The 21331-nt window shown below is 42.3% G+C and overlaps 1 protein-coding gene across 1 annotated transcript; it reads left to right on the top strand.

Moving 5' to 3' along the window:
- The first annotated feature begins 3186 nt into the window (after window positions 1-3186).
- Window positions 3187-20975, top strand: RSPH1 (radial spoke head component 1). Its single transcript, XM_005303701.5, has 9 exons — window positions 3187-3350; window positions 4960-5073; window positions 5194-5299; window positions 13453-13543; window positions 13879-14014; window positions 14330-14401; window positions 18419-18575; window positions 19058-19213; window positions 20791-20975. The coding sequence occupies exons 1-9, from the start codon at window positions 3297-3299 to the stop codon at window positions 20862-20864; spliced, it is 960 nt and encodes a 319-aa protein (XP_005303758.1). The 5' UTR covers window positions 3187-3296; the 3' UTR covers window positions 20865-20975.
- Window positions 20976-21331: the final 356 nt, after the last annotated feature.

The following is a 21331-nucleotide window of genomic DNA, read 5'->3' as shown; positions in this document are numbered from 1 at the left end:
CAAAGCACTACAACAGGATCTCACAAAACTGGATAACTGGGCAACAAAATGGCAGATGAAATTCAGTGTTGATAAATGCAAAGTAAAGCACATTGGAAAACATAATCCCAACTATATATATAAAACAATGGGGTCTAAATTAGCTGTTACCACTCAAGAAAGAGATCTTGGAGTCATTGTGGATAGTTCTCTGAAAACATTCACTCAATGTGAAGCGGCAGTCAAAAACGTGAACAGAATGTTGGGAATCATTAAGAAAGGGATAGATAATAAGACAGAAAATATCATATTGCCTCTATATAAATCCATGGTATGCCCACATCTTGAATACTGCATGCAGATGTGGTGGCCCCATCTCAAAAAAGATATATTGGAATTGGAAAAGGTTCAGAAAAGGGCAACAAAAGGATTAGGGATATGGAAAGGCTGCTATATGAGGAGAGATTAATAAGACTGGGCCTTTTCAGCTTGGAAAAGAGACGACTAAGAGGGGATATGATAGAGATCTATAAAATCATGACTGGTGTGGAGAAAGTAAATAAGGAAGTATTATTTATTCCTTCTCATAACACAAGAACTAGGGGTCACCAAATGAAATTAATAGGTAGCAGGTTTAAAACAAACAAAAGGAAGTATTTTTTCATACAACGCACAGTCAACCTGTGGAACTCTTTGCCAGAGGATGTTGTGAAGGCCAAGACTATAACAGGGTTCAAAAAAGAACTAGATAAATTCATGGAGGATAGGTCCATCAATGGCTATTAGCCAGGATGGGCAGGGATGGTGTCCCTAGCCTCTGTTTGCCAGAGGCTGGGAATGGACGACAGGGGATGGATCACTTGCTGATTACCTGTTCTATTCATTCCCTCTGGGGCACCTGGCTTTGGCCACTGTTGGAAGACAGGATACTGGGCTAGATGGACCTTTGGTCTGATCCAGTATGACCATTCTTATTTTCATATTTGATGCTTTAGATTGATTTGCTCTACTGAGAATTTCTGGTGTTGCAAGAAACTCTTTCCAGTGGACTCTGAAGATCTTCCACATCCATTTACTTTAGAATGAAGTGATCTTCTTATCAGTTTCAGGGGTAGTTTTCTGTGACTCTACTCCATAAAGGAGTCCAGACATGATGCTGGTGTTAAACATTCATATTTTTGTCAGTGCCAATCATGCTACTTTTCCAGATCTTTTCAATTTTATGTTGTTTTCTGCTTTTGATATTTGTTGCTTGATATCTAGCATGGTGTCACCAACACTGCACATCTCACTCCCTCGATGTACATGAATAATAAAGCGGAAGTACAGGTTATTATCAATGTACTCTTTTATTGTATTCCCATTGAAACACCCTTCTTTTGATGCTAGTCAAGGCACACACAAGTTCTTTTGTGCATAAATTCTCCTTACTATGAGTGCTGCCAAGTTAGCTGCATCTTTCTTGATAGTTTTCAGACACGCCAGCACATTGGTATGTTGACCATAAGATCTCTGGCTTCGATTTGAAAGAGTACACTGTTTCCAATAAGATTTACCCAGCTGTCCACAGAAAGCGCCTGCTCTGTTGTCCCGATGAACAAGACTCATTTACAAGCAAAAGTCATAAGATATAACAAGCAGGTAAAAATCTATGAACTGGGATTTCTGAACACCACTATACCCAAGTGAAAGAAAATTGGACCTAGCAATAGTTTAAATTTAAAATATTATTTACAGGTCCAAGACCAAACTATATGAATTACTGGGAACGCTCAATATGAATGACAGAAAAAGAATTGTGAACATTTGAAGCATTTATTTAGACAGGTTCATGACATTAATTGTACACACTAGAAAAAAAGAAGTCCTAGGTGTAAAGAAAGGAGTTATTTCTGGGGAAGTAAATATTTAATAAAGATAAGCGATACACTATTGAATATGTATAGCTACGTTATCATAATTGCATTTCCATGAAGGACTTCAGTCATAACAACAATAATATCGAGGCCCAACATTCCTTTAAAGAAACTCAAACAAAAATAACCAAAAAACAAACAAACAAACAAACAAAGGAATGAGGAAGGAGGTTTCTATTTATTGGGATGTGGTCATTTTCATTTTCTAACAGGAAAAAAGGCCTGACACACTTGTCCTTTCTGAAGTAAGGAGTAGTCATACATTATGTGCCCTTGGTCATGCACTGATCTAGAGATGAGTCCAAACCAAAACTCTTGTTAGAGCTGTGTAGCTGAAGTCGCTCTGTACCCTAGTCATAAAATTAAAATCTGAACATGGTGTACTCTGGTAAAGTTTAGAGTCAGACACAAGCCCCACACTCAGAAGTGTAGAAATTTGGAATTTTGACTTGTACCTTATATTTGTTGGACTAATAAAGCCATGGCACCAGGGCCAGCTCCAGGCACCAGCCTACCAAGCATGTGCTTGGGGCGGCACCTGGAGGGGGGCGGCGCTCACCGGGGAGAGCGGAGCCACAGTGGGCTCGCCGCCCTCCCCGGCGCTCCGGCCAGCCGGGGAGAGCGGGGCTGCGGCCGTGCTCTCCGCCTCCTCCCGGTGCTCCAGCCTGTCGGGGAGAACGGGGCCCCGGCCGGGCTCCCCGCCCTCCTCCCGGCACTCCAGCCGGTCGGGGCGAGCGGGGCCGCGGCCGGGCTCGGCGCCCTCCCCTGCCGCGTTCCCCACCGGGAGGCGGGGGCAGCAGGCAGTTTTTTTGCCTGGGGCGGCAAAAAAGCCAGAGCCGGCCCTGCATGGCACAGCCGGCCTTCTTCCATCATTGCTGAGCTAAACCACACGCTGTAGCCATTCCCTTTGTTTGTGCTCAGTGCTATGCCATATGTGCACCAGGCTGAATGTGCTCTGCCGCCTCTGTGCATGCCATACCCTGCACTGTACCTATCACCCCACAACTTGCACACACCCCTCATGTCAGTGGATGCTACTGTCTCTGTGCCTCGCGTCCTGCTCTGTGCCTTACAATCGCCCCCTGCATGCCCCCGCCCCGGGTGCCCTTTATCCCCTGTGTGCCAGTCCCTCGCCCCCTGCCGGCCCCTCGTCTGCCCGGGACTGTGCCCTTGGGCGCTGCGCTGTGCGCTCTCGTCGCGCCCTCTCCGGTACGAGCGCGACGCTGCAGCCGATTGGCTGGGCGGGGCGCCCCGCTCTCAGGACCCGGGACAGCAGCACGCGCCCCAGAGCGGAAAGGGGGGCGGTGCCAGTGCGTGTTGCTAGGGTGACGGCGCGCGCCTCCCTCCGCCCAGGACGGCGGTTCCCATGGTGACGGAAACGCCGCGGGGCCCGGCCGGATCATGTCGGACCTGGGCTCGGAGGAGTTCGAGGAGGAGGCGGAGAACGACTTGGGGGTCAGTGCGGGCCGCGGCCGCCGGCTCCTCCGGGGCCCAGCGCTGCCTCCCCCGCCCCGCTCCCGGGCCGGGGTCACCCCCCGCCAGCGCCTGCCCCGCAGAGCAGGAGCGTCCCCGCCCCCATACGGCCGGGCCCCGCCTCACCCGCCCCTCTGTTCGGATCGGCCGCCCCTGAGAGCCGCGGCGCCGGGCGGGCGGCGGAGCGGATCCCTCCCAGCTCAGCACCGGTGCAGCCTCCCCCCCCCCCCACGCCCAGCTGTGCCCAGCAGCCATCCAGGCCGCGCTGGCTGCCAGCCGCCTTTCCCCGGTGCCCTCGGCGATCCTCCCTCCAGAGGCCGCGTGCAGCTGGGCAGCCCCGTGGAGAACAGCTGGCACCAGCTACCCCAGAGCTGCCCTTCATTGCCACCCAGGCACTGCTGCACTGTTACCCTAGGTGCCTGGGGGGTGGTTGTGTCTGTGCACCAAGAGAAGGTTAAAGGGTGACGTGATTATAGTCCGTCAGTATCCTCCTGGGGAACAAATATTTAATAATGGGCTCTTCAGTCTAGCAGAGAAAAGTTTAACAGGATCCAGCGGCTGAAAGTTGTAGCTAGATAAATTCAGGCTGGAAATAAGACATACATTTTTAATAGCGAAAGTAATTAACCATTGGAACAACTTACAAAGGGTCCTGATAATTTTTAAATCAAGATAGGATGTTTTTCTAAAAGTTCTGCTCTAGGATTTATTTGGGAGAAGTTTTATGGCCTGTGCTATATGGGGGTCAGACTAGATGATCATAATGGTCCCTTTGAATCTATAAATTCACTTTTTCCCCTGGTACAGCCCCAGTCCATAACTATGTGGAATATTAATGAAAAAGCACCCATTAGACACGATTACACCAACATATCTTTAGTTTTGTCACCCCAAAAAGAACTGAATTTGTAATTACTCACTGTTGCATATTTTAAAGGTCAATTCTGCTCTAATCAAAGTTAACAGAAGGCCTGCCACTCATGTCAATCAGAGTAGGAGCAGAGCCATGGACTAGGATCACACAGGATATTGGATTTGTAGTATTAAAGTATGGGGAAACGAAAAAAAAATTAATCACTGTTATGTTGGGATTCTCAAAGCTATGCGATGTGTATCTCAAACAAAATATTTTTTAAAATAAGAAATAATCTTATAAATACAATGATGTCCTTAGTTGCTGTTTTCTTTTGGAATATATACATTAGTGATACTCAGCCTCAAAGAGTTGCTAAGCTACTGCATTCAATGGAGTTGTAGAGATAAAAAGGACTTGAGTGAAGTCCTGTCATTTTACTAGGGTATGTAATGTCTTTTTCAACTTGCTGCAGTTTATGCAGCAAGAATCCAGCCCCCAACAAATTTCAGTAGTTTGCAGGCAGAAGACACCTTTGGGTACCAGGTAGGATTTGGTGGGTTGGTACAAGATACTCACAACAGTTACCAATAGATTTCTTGGCCAGGTGCCATCCTGGGACTCAGGAAGAAAAGGAGCTGTTCAGAACAAACAATTGGCTTCCTCTTTGTACTCATATTGGATTCAGCTTAGAACCCCTGCCTCTTAACTGTTGAATGGCTTATTCCATCTAAATAGGAATATGAAGGTGAACGCAATGCAGCAGGTGAACGACATGGACATGGAAGAGCACGGTTACCCAACGGTGATACATATGAAGGAGAGTATGCCAATGGTGTGAGAAATGGGCGGGTAAGATAATTATAGAGGATTATTTTGAAAGCCATGCATGTGTTTCAGCAGTTCCATTAGTTTAGGCACTTCATTTTCCTTTTAATTCAAAGTACTATATCTACACCAAATATATTGCAGGGGACCTACAGATTTAAAAATGGTGCTCGCTACATTGGAGACTTCTTTGACAACAAAAAGCATGGTCAAGGCGTTTTTATGTATCCAGATGGATCAAAATATGAAGGTAAAATGTGCATCTTTTGTTGTTGAACATAATTACGAAGATTTAAATATTTGAGAAGATGAGGTGCTTCAGTGGAATTATGGGAAACAATGAGCCAGGCAGCATATTATTGCTTCAATCCACAAAATTCTTTTTTCCCTCTTCATTCCTGCCTCACCCCAGATGTTAGGAGAAGAGTGGATTGAAGTTTTTGGCAACAGTTTATTCCTGCCAAATCATCTGATCAAGTGGAATGCTTCATTATATTGAGTGTTGAGCAAATTCTTCACATTCTTAGTTAGAATCAGAGTAGAAGAGAGTATAAGTTATGTTAAAAACAACAACCCAAGAACATCACAAGAATATTCATTGACATGTAGTGATTATGCTGACAGTCAAGTTCAGTCCAGAACATTTTCAGATCCTTTCAAAGAGCTATAGGTTCTGAGTATTGTAAAAATATAGGATTCAGTTCTCCACTGCATCCAAGCAAAGCAGTGGAGAGTGGAGGCTAAGGAGGAGCCTATCACAGCTCACCGTTTCTCAGCCACCTAGAGTTGGTGTAAGTTAAACCTTCAAGAAGGCAGTTTAAATTTACCCTGTTGGCAGAGAATCCATCTCCTATCTTTCTGGACATGGCTCCCTCCCCTGACCTTTCTCCATACCCGTATACCAAATGGAATACCGTCAGCAGAACTAGGATAAGATGTGGCAGAACCAGTGATGCAGGTAAAATCCATTTCTTACTGGTACGGGGGGTGGGGAGGGCAGCAGCTAATGGGGGGGCACATAACCCTCCATGTGACTCCTCCCAGCCCCGCCCCCACGCTTTCTCCATCCTCTCCCCACGATCCACCCACTTTACCTGGGGATGGAGGGGGTGCTCTGTCCTCCTCCTGTTGCGCCAGAGACTTCAGGAAAGGAGCAGAACGTGGGGCTGCTGGGCAGCCCCGTACGGGCGGCTCCTCTGGCGCGGTGGCTGTACCACCCCCAACCTTGCCGCCAAGTCCTGTCCTCTGGCATGGCTGCTGTACTGCCCCCAGTCTGGCTCCCCAGTCGTGTCCTCCGGCGGGGCTGCTGTAACACCCCCAGCCTCGCCTCCCAGTCCTGTCCTCCAGTGGGGCTGCTGTACCGCCCCCGGTCTGACTCCCCAGTCATGTCCTCCAGCGGGGCTGCTGTACCGCACCCAGTCTGACTCCCCAGTCCTGTCCTCCGGTGAGGCTGCTGTTGTACAGATGGAGCCAGAGGAGAGGCAGGTCAGTGGAAGGGCAGGGGGTGGGGCTGGGGGCAGTACAGCCGCACCAGAGAGGAGCCATGTGGCCACTGGCTTCTCCAGTGTCTTTCCGGTACATAAATATCTTGCTGGTATGGCATACTGGGCATACCGGCCTACTTGCACTGCTGGGCAGAACTCTACATTGGCAGAGATTCCCCCAGAATTTTCTAAGGGGAATCTGTGGCCAGAGAGCTTAGACTGAAGAATCCAGCCTTTAAAGCTTACTTTAAAAAAAAGTTTTTACCTGTTGGGAAAACATTTATTTATTTATTTATCTTTATTGGTGAGTTTGCCAACAGCACGGGAGGAGTCCATATATATATATCTGCACCTATCTTCAATATGATAGTAACCCCCACAGGGCATATATATATATATATATATTTTTTTTTTTTTTTTGAGTTAACACCAAGTGTCCCACTACCTCTCTGTGGACAACTAGTAAATACTCTGTGGTCCACAGTTTGAGTCACTATGATAAATATCCTAATGCAGTTTCTACTTCTGGGAGTAGCAAGAGTCTTTTCCCTCCTCTGTACACCTCTATAAGTGTGCAGTTCAGGAAAAGTGAGAGATCCAGGAGAAGAAAGCTTTATATATTATAGGTAGATAAGAAATCTGCTACTTAATAGAAGCACCACCTCCAAATGTAGGCATTATATCTGACTTGTGATTAAGCATTCGCCAGGGAGGATCACTGCTTTCATCAGAATATGGATTGGAAGGCATGGGAAGATTAGATTCATACTGATGCATCTTGCAATGCAGAAGAAATGGATGTTAGCAGAAGTGCAAGAAAGAATTAAGTGACTTGCACAGACATAAGTTAAATTAATTTGTTTATGACAGTGTCTTTTGGCCTGATTCATACACTGATTCAAAGCTACGTTGGATTCTTTGCTTTCTGAGGCTAAAATACTCCTAAAATGAGGTCAAACTATATTTTACTAGTACAGTCTTTGTTCTATATTTTCCCCTCTAAGGAAAGAAATATTGACTGATGTCATTGTGACTCCCTTACTTTCTGTCTGCACCTATCTTCAATATGATAGCAACCCCCACAAAAAACCAACAACCATAAAACTAAGTTGCATAGGCCCAATCCACAAAGTTATTTAGGCTCCTCACTTCCATTGAAATCAATAGCATTCTGTTGAAATTAGCATGTGCCAGCAGTTCTCCTTCTATCCCCAGATGCTCTTTTAGGGTTCTTGTACAGAATTATTTAATTTAGCTTGATCTAGATCTTTGCCCTGAACAGAATTCTCAAGATTAATCTGAAGGCTCATTACAATCTTTTACAAATAACAGATTATTTTAGGAATTCACTTTCTTCCTTTATGGTAGCAATGTCTAGGAAATGCAACAGTTTAAGCAAGATACTGTACTTAAAGAATCTCATAAGACAGAAGATCAGAATATCATTAGTCCAGCTCCTGAAACAGAAGCTCATACAGAATATTTCCCCACATTTTAGTATTAGGAATGACTGATTTGGTCTGATTCTCTTCACTGTCTTCCCTGAAATATGAGGAGACAGATAAGTCAGACTCCAGCCACTTCATTAACCATCTTCAGAGAGTTCTTTTCCAGGATGACATTTAATTGGAGGACTAATGCTGTCTCTGCAAAACGTCAGGAGGTTGATCTGATTGTTGACACTTTTTATTCATTCTTTTCAATAGCGTAATGTTGTATGCTATACCATCAGCTTTGAAAGAGGAGGTCAGAACCAAAGACAAAGTTTTTAAACTTAAGTGCTTAATTTTAGGCACCCACATCCATATTTATGCCCCTAAATGAGTGAACTGATTTCCAGATGTTCTGAGCCACCCAGCTCCTGTTGCACAGTATCTGAAAATCAGAACGCTCAGTTACTGGTTTTGGCTTAGGTTCCTTAGAACCCGTTAAAAGATTATTTCAGCTACAGTATAAGACACTCTGAAATAGTCCCACCCTATTCTTCCATCTGATGTCTGTAAATGTCTCAGATCTTAAAGGTGACCTGAAAAAGAAAATAATTTGCCTTCTGCTGTCTTTTTTTGCTGCTTTGTGATGTGCAAAGAAGGCCTGAAAGGTAGGGGTTTTGGCCTGTGTTAGAAATTTAAACCTCGTGAAGGCCAGAAGACTATATTTACTGGAGAGCTAGTGAAATGGTGATAATCTGAAGGGTCAGTACAGTGAACATTGAGTTAAGACTACCAGCCACCCCATTGGGTTGGGAGAGGTGGCTGCCCTGCTCAAGATAGGTCACACAAAAGGAATAAGAACAACAATATTCCAGGCTCAGCAAGGTGAAAGTTAAACAGGCACAGAGTAGCTACCTTTGGCCACAGGGCAAATGAAACAAAACAAACACAGGGTAGTTTCCTCCCACTTACCCCAAGTGTCCACAAAGAACACAGGGCAGCAGCTTCCTTCAGTCAGGGCCTAGTTTGAGGAAACAAACAAAATTCAGTTCTGACTGTGATCAGAGTCTCTTGGCTCCAGCATAACGTTCTGTGTACAAGGCAGCCAAATAATTCCCCAGATCCTCCTGTCCCCTGAGGAAGAAAAAGATAAATGAGGCTATTATCTCTTCCCATTTTGGATGTCTGTACTGCCTAACTAGCCACAGCTGACAGCACTTCCCTCCAAGTTTGGCAGCTCAGACAGTCTTTAAGCTTGAGTTTCCTCTTTTCTGGGTAGTGAAGATGTTTACATTCTGGTTCACATGATCGAGATGGGGCACATACACCACATCACAAAAGACCTGCTTTATTTGGTTTTGCTAATACCCATTTAACTTTAAGAATCATAGAACTGGAAGGGACCTTGAGAGGTCATCTAGTCTAGCCCCCTGCACTCATGGCAGGACTAAGTAATATCTAGACCATCGCTGACAGGTGTTTGTGTAACCTGCTCTTAAAAACCTCCAATGATGGAGATTCCAGAACCTTCCTAGGCAATTTATTCCAGTGCTTAACCACCCTGACAGTTAGGAAGTTTTTCCTAATATCCAACCTAAATCTCCCTTGCTGCAATTTAAGCCCATTGCTTCTTGTCTTATCCTCAGAGGTTAAGAAAAACAGTTTTTCTCCCTCCTCTTTGTAACAACCTTTTAAGTACTTGAAAACTGTTATCATGTCCCCTCTCAGTCTTCTCTTTTCCAGACTAAACAAACCCAATTTTTTCAATCTTCCCTCATAGATCATGTTTTCTAGACCTTTAATAATTTTTGTTGCTCTTCTCTGGACTCTCTCCAATTTATCTTTCCTGAAATATTGCGCCCAGAACCAGACACAATACTCCAGTTGAGGCCTAATCAGCATGGAGTAGAGTGGAAGTATTACTTCTCGTGTCTTGCTTACAACACTCCTACTAATACATCCCAGAATGATGTTTGCTTTTTTTTGCAACAGCGTTACACTGTTGACTCATATTTAGCTTGTGGTCCACTATGACCCCCAGATCCCTTTCCACAGTACTCCTTCCTAGGCAGTCATTTCCATTTTGTATGTATGCAACTGATTGTTCCTTCCTAAATGGAGTACTTTGCATTTGTCCTTATTGAATTTCATCCTATTTACTTCAGACTATTTCCCCAGTTTGTCTGCAAACTTTATAAGTGTACTCTCTATGCCATTATCTAAATCAATGACTAAATATTTTGGGGAAAGAAAGCCTATGTTAAAGATTCAGCAACCTCCTCCCTTCAGTTAAGGTGTTAGGCCCCTGAATAAGTGATGCCCTGGCTTTGGCAAATTAGTGCTAATCTACTGGTACATACCCTAAGGTCCACTTTTAGATTTTGGAGGAAGGGTCCCTTGACATAACCAAATACATATCCCACACTACAAAATAAGACTATAAGACACGATAAAATTTATGGTGTGGGAGGTGGGGACAGCCAGTGCCACAAGTTACGTAACTTGCACTGTCCACATTAACCTAAATAAAGGTATGCATGTAAGCATGATACTAGGTGAGAATAAATGGAAGAATGTGTTTGGAGTGAAAGAAATAGCAGGCAACTATGTAAGTTTGTGTAGAGAGGGGCAGAGAGTGGGGAGGGGAAAAAATGATTGGAGCCCAACCAAGTAAGGGAAGAGGCTGAGAGCCTGCCACAGGGAAGAGAGACAAGAGGATGAGAGGTGGAACAAAAGGGTCAGAATGAAGAAAGAAGGGAGGGAAGAGAAGGGACCAGTGCAAGACAGTGCTGCTTAGATTGAGGACCTGTATGGCCTGCTGTATGATGACATTGCCAGAGCAGAAAACAAGTGACCTTTAAACTATTCTAAAGGGGAATCTGAGGATTCCTCCTGTGTGGTAGCATGTTGGATATTGCCTGAAAGGAGGGCATGGTTGAAAAGGTGGAGTGTGTTCCAATGATACTTGGTTGGCAGAATAGTCCCTAGGGACGGTCTAATTAACGTAAGTTAGAGCAGCCTTGTGGCTAGGTCTGTGGCCCAAAGAGCTGTGACTTTAAATAAGCCTTCTCATCCTGTTCTTTAAATCATCAATTAAGCAATGAGATGACATTGCGTAGTTCAGACAACAAAATGATTGCATTTTAACTAAACCAACAAGAGAACACAAGATAAAGAGCGTTTGAGGCAGAGATAGTCAGCATATAGAAATTCTGTATGTGCAGAAACATTCACCTGATAGTAAGTAATCTTTCAAGTCATGAGTAACCAAGAGCACAATAACTGAACAGAGGTGCAAAACCACCTCACTAGTGAGAACACTGCTGATAGGCCTTTCTTCTTCCATCACACCTAAAAGTAAAGTAATGCATGCATGGATATCCAGCTTCAAGACCAAAAAGTTATGCTGTAATCTGTCATACATGGCTATATATTGTCAGCTCTACACTGTGTCCTGTTAAGTTTGGAGTATGCTTATTTATTTGGGTTACTTTTTTTGGAGGGGGGGGGGACTTCTGTAATTCTATTAATGTACTGCTTGTGTTACTTGTGTTTTTATTTGGAGCTCTACTTCTCCCTTCTGCAAGTCCCCTCCCAATGGAGCTATCCTGCAGGACCTAGGTTCCCTAGGGCTGGGTTTTTCCAGCCCCAGAACTGGATGAGCACACACACAGCCACACATACATTAACAGAGCCAGTTTGAGCAGACCAGGTCAATTAGCACTTTTAAGGTGACCCCTTATATGTCTCTGGACTTACTGGGCTTAATGAAGCAGCACTTTTAAACTGCCTCCTCTTATATGCCCCTGGGTTCCTTGGGCTGGGTCAAGCAGCACTTTCAAGCTGTCACCCTTATGCATCCCAGATTCAGCACGTCCCTATCCCCACTCTTACATCACAGTTGTACTGGCAGTAACCTATTTGATGAGCAAACCCCACAGTATTTTGGGTGCTGTAGGGATCTTTAGCTTAGGTAAAAGAAGCATTGCTGTAGACCGAATGGGGGAAGCTAAAAACACAAAAGAGTAAAGTTTAGCAAGAGAGAGAGAAGCAACCAGCTTAATCATAAAAGTTATTTATTGAATAATAGTGATAAGTACACAAGGAGAGCCTAAACCAACATAACATGAATTATTAAAGGTTAATACCTAAGGTAGAAAGGAAAACAGAGAGAAAGAGGGGGATTTCACCCACTCCATGAGGCTTGAATGGGTTGGGGTTCCCAGGTGGTGGTGGTAGCTCAGGGTCTTGAGTGCTGGAGACAGGCAGAGCCCCCAGCACGATCAGTCAGGAGAAGATGGAGTCCCAGTGGAACTGATGCATAGTTTGGATCTAAGCATCAGAACACTGACTGGAGGGTGAGTAGGGATTTTTGTAGAGAAAATACAATGGTTCAAGGGAGAACACTAGATTTGTTTATGGGTAAACTGATGACTCAAGGGTTTTCTTTAGGCTAGAAAATAGGAGCTGATTATTCTTGGCTATGGGTGGTGGTTTCTTCCAGGGAGCTCACAATGCAACTAGGCTGCTTTAGTATTTTGGATATTAATCAAGGATTCATTACTAGAATTGGTCTGATAATTGCTGAGCTGGGTGTGTGCAGGCGTAGATTCATTAACATCTGGAGCAGAGATTCCCATGATGCAGTGTGTCCCTGCTTTTCTGGTCCCAGAGTTCAGGGCGGTTTTCTGTTCTCCATTCTGTATGCAAATTGAGATGTTTCCCTGTCCTATTTTTTTATGCAGATGAGGCTAGGGGAGTTGTCTCTGTTTTTCATTCTGTATGCTAATGGAGATGTCTTAATCTTGTCACCCTTGTCAGGAGGGGTCTAGGTGTGTCTCCCATCCACACTTCATTGCTCTCTGCAAGTCTTTTCTCTAATGCGTTTTGATTTAAGCAGTAGTAGACTACAGCTGGCTAATTCTAATTCTCTAGCTCTCAACTGGCCAAGTAGATGCTGTTTTGCACTGATTAGCTTTATGGTCCAGAACATTCTCCCTGCCCTTTCTAGAAGCCTGAAGCCCTACTGATTCTCAATAAGAGAATAGTTTAGCACATCCTCTGAATCTGTGCATGCTCATGGCTTTTCTCCTGACGTCAAATCTTTCCATCAGTTAGAAATACTGTACTAGTAATATCAATAATAATAGTGACAAATGGTGGCCTGCTTTTTGTCAGAGAATGCCAGTACTTTTCTAATTTAATTTACTGTGGAGTGTGAAGAGACTACACTGATATACAAGCCTGATAAGCTATCTTTACTGTTCACACCGAAATTGAAGATTACTGAGGTAGAGCTTGCTTCTGCTCTCATTGAATTCAGTTACAGAATTTACATTGTCTGAGTTTACATTTTCATTTTCTAATACTGTATATTCTTCATTCACATAAAAAGTTGACTAGATGTCTAGATGATCATTCTGAAGGCTGACTTCTATGACAAGTAAAACTGATCACATCTCACTCTGTTTTTGTCATGTCCATTGCAGGAGAATGGGTGGGAGACCAAAGACATGGCAATGGAGTTTACTACTACGTGAATGGAGACACCTACACTGGAGAATGGCTTAACCACTATAGGTTTGTTTCATTATTACAGTGAACTTTCAAGTTTCTTGATGAAGTTTAAAAAATGTTGTCTTCAGAGTTGTGGTTGTCCTTTTGAAAGAGAGAGCTGTGGAGGGCCTTGGCAACCAAATCCAGTTTGGAATGGAAGGAAAGCCTGCAGTAAGACATCAGCTGAATTAAATAGAGCCAGACACAGAAGGCAGATGAGCATGAATGTATGAAGAAGATGTTCTTGGGGTTGGAAATATAGATTAATGTGGCATTTCTTTAAATACTTTAAAATTGCAAAGTAATCCTGCACTTTTAATTTACAGTAATATAAAGTACAATTATTATTTGCCTCTCAGGCACGGGCAAGGTACATACCTCTATGCAGAGACTGGCTCTAAATATGTTGGTGGCTGGGTAAATGGGCAACAGGAAGGAGCAGCTGAACTTATTCATCTAAACCACAGATACCAGGGCAAATTTGTGAATGGAAATGTAAGTATGTTGGAAAACGCTATTTGAATTTGAAAAACTAGCGCATGTTGTTGTTCTGGTATGGACTCTTTACATTGAAAAATTAAACCAGGTTTCCCATTTTGCACAGTATTCTTTGAACCATAAATGTAACAGGTATAAATAAATCAATGACGATGCAAAGTTTCTCCAAAGTTTACTTTTCTCATTGTATTTTTATTTATTATTGTGTAAATTACATAGTACAGTGTTAAGTGATCATTTCTATTTTTCATTTATTCCTTCAGAGTTTTCTAGCTTTAAAGTCTTGCTAACTTTTTATTTCTCTTTGTACAGCCGGTAGGTCGTGGAAAGTATGTCTTCGATATTGGGTGTGAACAGCATGGTGAATACACACATCTAGATCAGGTAAATAATATAATACAGACTATACCAAATGTTAGAAAACTCAGCAAGTCAGGTTAGCCTGTTCAAACGTAGTCTGCCTAGCTCATTACAGGTACTGTATATTCAAAAAGTCCAACAGCTTTAGAATGTGCTTTTCTAAGCACCAGAGTCAATAAAAAAACGTGTCTGGCTACTGTGCTGTGCAAGCCCTGACACATGAGGGCCCCATTGCTGCTCCCATTGCAGACACTAGAAGTTTTGCCGTTGATTTCAGTGAAAGCAGGATCATACCTTAAATGTGCTAGCCTTCTGCAATACAAAAAGCCAGACAGAGTTTTGATTGACTTTGGCCTTTATTTTGAAGATGTCATGTCCCTTTACCAGATATGGACTGGCTTCAGAGCTTGCTTATATACACCAGATGTGGTCATCATAAGATCCTTTAATGCTGTGCTTGGTATAGTTGAGGTTCATTTAAATAAGGTATTTTACACCCCATGCCCCTTAGTGGCTGAACAGTATAATGTATTTTAGCACTCCATTACAAAAGACTGGAAAATAAAAATATAGTACTAAGTAATTCTAAAATTTAGTGAAAAATTACAGGTGCAAATTTAGAGCCACAATTGAGACTACTTTTGAAAATGTGGTCTGTTATTGTCTTGATCCTGTGAGGTACTAAGTACCCACAACTCCCATTGATTTCAATAAGAGTTGTGGGTGAATAGTATTGGGGAATGATTTTTCTTCTTGCTCTTGAGTGTGGCCTTTCAGACCTGTTTCTGACTACCAGACCTACGTACTCTAGTTATATAATCAAAACAATAATGCCTAGCTGTTATTACAAATATATTTTTAGCTTAGTATTTTAGTTTCAAGATAATAAACATGCTGCATTTAGTTCAGAACTTGCTCTTTTTCTATATTGCCTGACATGCCAGATCTTAGTCTATTACATGCTATTTCAAAACTTCCAGGGAAACAATTATTTCAAATATAATCGCACCTAAATGAAAGTTTTGGGCGATTTGTAATCTTTTATTTTTTTAAAAAGGGTCTTTCTAATTTTTCTATCTTTCTACAGTTAACATGTCAATCTAGTTCACATTTATTTCTTCTCTTTCATTGATTTGCTCAGCTAATACAACCCAAGGACAAGAGAAAGGGCAGCAAAAAACTGCCTTCTGTTCCAGGGTTCGGGAACCCACAAACCACTAAAGGCTTTATCTTCATGGAGCCTAGTGTAACAGAGGTGCTCTTTGGGTTTGAATGAAGTGTTTCTGCTGCATGGTTTACCCGCATGTAACAAAAACAAAAAAACAATATTCCTTCATAATATCAGTTTGAATGAGAAACTTTTGCTTTACCTGTAAAATTTAACTCCAGTTGTTTTTGTTTGTTAAGACCTTAAAAATATGAAGCATTTTATAACTGAAATGATTATTATTTCTATTGTATTGAATGTTTTGGAAAACAGCTATTAAGATGTAAAACATATGCTTTGGCTTTGTTTTACTTTTATTCCTTAATCAAACTGTATTTGCCTCCTTAAATGACAAATAATGATGGGTGTTTCCTCTTTGTCTGTAAATATACTGCAATTACATTTCGAAATGTTTAGATATTGTTAGACAAAGCACTAGGAAAGATAACACCTATCCCAAGTATATTTGTAAGCAATAAGATATGAGGAAGTGTGTATGGTTATAATGGAAGATTTATGTGTGTGACGTGATGAAACCTTCAGCCCCCAAGAAGTATGAGCAATATCAATTTCTTTATGCCAGTGCTCTCAGATTTCTATAAAAAAGGAACAACTTGCAGCTCCACATCAGATCCCTAAAGAACAGTGTGTGGTGGTGGGTATGCCAAAGCCAGTGTCTCTGCTGCTAGAGGTCTATGTTGGGAGAACTCAGGGCTCTTGCAGACAGTGGCTTCACAGATGCTCATTGTGTCTGGGAGGAGAGGAGGAAAGTATCTCCCCCTTCCCCACTCCCCCTGGCCTGGCTACTTTGTGTGTGCGAAGATTTGCCCCTTAGGCGTTTGTCTATACTGGAGCTGGGACTGTAATTTCTAGCTGAGGTAGAAATTCCCATGATCGCTCTCTGATCAAGCAGTGTAGCCAGAGTGGTGCAAGCAGTGGGAAGGGCTAGCTGCCCAAATACGTACCTAGCATTTCAGAGGTGATTGTGTTTGTGGGCTCCCCTGCTGCCACTCGTACCTCTGTGACTACACTATTTTTAGCATGCTAGCTTGATCAGAGCTAGCACAGATATGTCTGTCTGAGCTAGGAAATATACCTCCAGCTCCAGTGTAGACATACCCTCAGTTCTAACTGGTGCTGATTGAGATGAGAACATTAAAAACATTAAAAATTAGGGCTCAGTTATGGCCTGTAAGAGCCTGAACCATATTTGGAAAGTGAAGAGGTGCACTATTGGGGGTGTTGCCTGAGGACATTATACCTTCGCAAAACGGGCACCTAAAATTAGGCACTTAACTCCATATTTGGATACCTGAATATAAGTAGCCAGACTTTTACAAGTGCTGAGCACCCAGCAGCTCCCACTGACTTCAGCAGGAGCTGATGGGTGCTTGATACTTTTGAAAATTAGGCCATTTATGTAGGTGTCTAAATGTGAACTTAGAAGCCTAACTTTAATCACTCACTTTTGACAGTCTTAGCCCTTAACTATAGCAATTACTCTCAAGTGAATCCTGTGATTATATTATTTACTGTAGGTCACAGTGCTATACTCCCATTACAGCAGTGGTTGGCAACGTTTGGCACGCAGCTCGCCAGGATAAGCACCCTGGCGGGCCGGGCCAGTTTTATTTACCTGCTGACGTGGCAGGTTCGGCCGATCGCGGCCCCCACTGGCCGCGGTTCGCCGTCCTGGGCCAATGTGGGCGGCGGGAAGTGGCGCGGGTGAGCGATGTGCTGGCCGCGGCTTCTCGCCGCCCCCATTGGCCCAGGACGGCGAACCGCGGCCAGTGGGGGCCGCGATCGGCCGAACCTGCCGCGTCAGCAGGTAAATAAAACTGGCCCGGCCCGCCAGGGTGCTTACCTTGGCGAGTCGCGTGCCAAACATTGCCGACCCCTGCATTACAGTAATGAGAATAAACAGTCAAAACTTTGCTTGTTTGCTGTAGTTGAAATAGTTGTAGTACAAGACTCATTTTCAAATAAAATTAGTTAAGAAAAGTTATCTTTCAATACAAGTAGCTAGTCTATTATTTAAACTCTCCCACTTTTGTATAAAATAAATCATTCTTATTTGTAAAGAAAGTGACAGAAGGTCAGATATTGAGAGCACAAAAGCTCATGTACAGTACTACATTCTTCATAAGTTCCATGGGTCTTACCTGAGCACAGACTGCACTGCCTTGTGAAGCAGAGAGCAATTTTGTATTGCGTGCACTCTTGCTTGTCTGTTTCTGAAAGGAGTTGGGGCAGAGAGCTGTATAACTCCACTGTGAGAACCAGGATGCATTCCCCCTCTGGGGCGCAGAATGCCTCCGTGAGCTCCCTATGTGCCAGACCTATGGTATAGGCTGGTGTGGAAAGGAGGCGGATAATGATCCTGCCTTCTCTCCTTTCCATCCCTTTTATGGCATTGGGGAAATGGAACAGCCCAGTCTCTGTAGGTACTGCTGTTAGGCCCAGCCCTTCTGAGAGTTGCAGAATGATTAAGGAAGAAGGCTCTTTGGGCCTTCATGACACGCTGTGTTGCCTGAATCTAAGCATAAGAAAGAAAGGAAACCAGCCATTTTTTTTTTAATTTTGAGACCAACATTGTAACTGACTGACTGCCTTCAAGTTTTCTAGCTTAGAAAGGTTTTCTCTCTCTTCTAAAGTTTGTGACTATTAATGTTGTTCAGTTGTTGTTACATATTGGCACCTTACTCTAAAGGGCTGTATCGTTACCATTTCAAACTCAGGGTAAAGAGATTTCAATACATGCAAACAGGCTCGTAGTCCTTACCTTCACATTCCCAATTGTGATGCTAGATTTTTTATGTTTGTTTGTTTTTTAGGATAAAGGGGAAGAAGAGGAAGAGGAGGAATCTCAGTCAATTATTCCAAAATGGAAAGCAAAAAATATTACTAAATTAACTCTGTGGACACCCGGGATTGAAAAACCACCACCTCCTGAAGAGCCTCCGGCAGCAGAAGAGATACCAGCAACTGCAGGTTTGTCCCGATGAACTGTTGGAAACTCCTTCCCCCCCAAATTCCCCAAACTGTTTCTGCCTGATTAATTTGCATATGTTATAATAAGAGAGTTGTACTTTTTGTCAGCTTACAAGATGCTGGATATTAGCGAAAAGTAAAAGTGTGAAGGTTCATCTTATTGCAGCACATTCTTATGCTGCAGCATGCATGCTGAATATACTTCCATTTGATATAATGTGGTATTAGTAACAGAGACAACTGTCCTGGGAAGCCTTTAACATTATTGAAATTATTATAATCTGATTCAGGGCTTGATACTGCAACCCGTCTATACGCATTCCCCATGAAGCCAGTGGGACTACTCACATGAGCAAAGGCTACAGGATTGGGCCTAAGATGTTAGCTGTTACTTAAGAGTAAAAATAATGGCAATGAGCAGATCTATGAAGTTCTTCTTCCCCCTCATAGTTTGGCATATATCTCCTTTTCTCCCGTTTCAGTTGCTGAGGAACCTGTTGCTGAGGAACCTGTTGCTGAGGAACCTGTTGAGGTTGGGGAACCTCCTGCTGAAGCTACAGAACCCATTGAAGATCTGTCTCCATCTAAGGAGGGAGAAGAAGAGGAGGAAGGGGGCAAAGAAGATCAAGTAGATCAGGGTGAGGAAGAAAGAGAGGAATGAGTGATTATAGTTGGTCATCTGAAATGGTGCATGTCAACTAGCTGAAAATGTGTTACTGTGTGGGGGCACATTATCATTCTGAAAAGATAGTAAACTCTTGTTTTTCATAAAGGGCTAAATCGTCACAAGGTGGCTTTTAATTTTGTATACTCAAGTTTATGTGCATTATTGTTTGGACATAATGGATATTTGAAACTTCTGTGTACAAAAATTAGAGGCCGGGCTGACATGCCTCACAAAATTTAACCCCTCAGAGTGAAGCTCCCCTCATCCCCCAATGAGAGGAATGTTCTCCTCACTGGAATGAAAAAACAAAACAGAACCAAAACACCCTAAGAGATAATGAAACAAACCTTTTATATTAATGTAAAATTTGTTTAGTTAGAAAGTGAAACTGACATTCAGGACTTCAAACTATATCACTTATCACACAAAGCTTTGTTCTGAAGAAAAGAAATATCATTACTATTGATGGGTCTGATCTTTGTAATACACTAAATGGAACGCCAGAGCTAACCAACACCAGAACTTTGGATGTTTGAAATCTACATATGGATTTGGAGGCTTGATCCCATTGGTGACACTTGCACACTCTCATTCAGAAAGCTAAATTAATTATTAAAAGAAAAACTGAAGTTATTGCTTTTTAATGTTTGGATGTTTTAAGTATAGTTTCTGAATTTTCAGTATTTTTAAAAAAATATTTCAAATTATTTATCAAAATTATTAGAAGGTATTGTAAAATGAGGCCTGTGTTAAGCCATATTTTATGAGTAAATCTTTGCCTACTTAAAATATGGACTGCATATATTAAAACATATCCAGATTTGTAAACTTTTTTATTCTGATGTTTCCAACCATCAAGTGTTTGATTCTCAGTTTTTCATCAATCCATTTCATGTTAAGGTAAAGTGCAAAACTGACAACAGGAGCCAGAAAGACAATTAAATGGCTTGAAAATATGCTGAAACATACCCTAAACACGTAGAGCTAAGTTTTTTGATTTCAGGAGAGTTATGTCCACGAAGAATTTGGCCCCTAATATACAGAATGTGATGATGCTGAATGTACTTGTAATTTTTAGGCCTCATTATTACTTTATTGATGAATGTTCTCTAATAATGAAATATTGATTGAGCACCCCACACCTCAGTATTTAGTATTTTTTGTAATGAACTGAATCAGTCCATTTAAGTCCTGCAGCATTCTGTTGATGAACCTAGGACTATGAGTATGGGTTACATGTTTATATCCTTATTCGTTTACCATAGGGTCTTTACTTTGGTAATGTGAATACAGTAAGTGGACTGTAAATTTAAAACAGTTTAACAGTAATAGGGATTTTGTTATATGCCTATCTTCTAACAAGAGTAGGATTTTTTAAAGCACTCCACTTAGGCCCACTCCTAATAACAAACTAGACAGTATATGTAAGGAGCCTGCATTATATTTTCCAGGATAAAGTATTACTACAATGAATGAATTATTTAAAAAGATCTCAAGCACTATTATTTTATTAAATTTACCCCAGAATTCATGTTTTTCCCCCAACAGCAAATACTAGTTTAGAGGAGAAGGAGGAAGAATCGAAGGAATCAGAGGAGGCAGAAATAAGTAAAGAAGAATAAAACCAAATAAGGAAATTACACAGAAAAAAGCTGGGTACCATAGCCCTGTATTATTCTTATTTAATTGAAAGCTCTGTTATACTGTTTTGAATAAACATATTTTTCTGGGTACTTTGTGTAGAAAATGCCTTTTTGGGTGTTTTTCTGAACTCCGAGTTTATGATTTCTAACCCCAAGTCCATTTTCTTTGCTATATACAGTAGCTGTAACCACTGGTTGAACTCAGTGGGACTCCTCACATGGATAAAGTTACTCATTTGTGTAAGTGATTACAGGATCGGGGCATATCTTTGGACTCCTTCACATTATTACTTTAAAATGGAGTGTACACAAATGAGAAGAAAAATTCTCAGTAATTTCCCATAATGTATCAGACCATTGTTCACTGAAGTCTGTATCTTAACTGTGGCAGTGGTCTATGCGCAATTCTTCGCAGGAAGGTGAACCTTGGATCTTATAGTCCTCAA

Source organism: Chrysemys picta, chromosome 1 (genome assembly GCF_011386835.1).
Source record: "Chrysemys picta bellii isolate R12L10 chromosome 1, ASM1138683v2, whole genome shotgun sequence".
Lineage (NCBI taxonomy): Eukaryota > Metazoa > Chordata > Testudines > Emydidae > Chrysemys > Chrysemys picta.
This window is presented reverse-complemented; position numbering and strand designations above follow the sequence as displayed.

Coding starts and splice junctions, on each gene's coding strand:
- RSPH1 (XM_005303701.5), top strand. CDS start 3,297: ATGTCGGACCTGGGCTCGGAGGAGTTCGAGGAGGAGGCGGAGAACGAC. Junction 5,300..13,452: donor AGATGGATCAAAATATGAAG/GTAAAATGTGCA, acceptor TGTCCATTGCAG/GAGAATGGGTGGGAGACCAA. Junction 19,214..20,790: donor AGAAGATCAAGTAGATCAGG/GTGAGGAAGAAA, acceptor TTCCCCCAACAG/CAAATACTAGTTTAGAGGAG.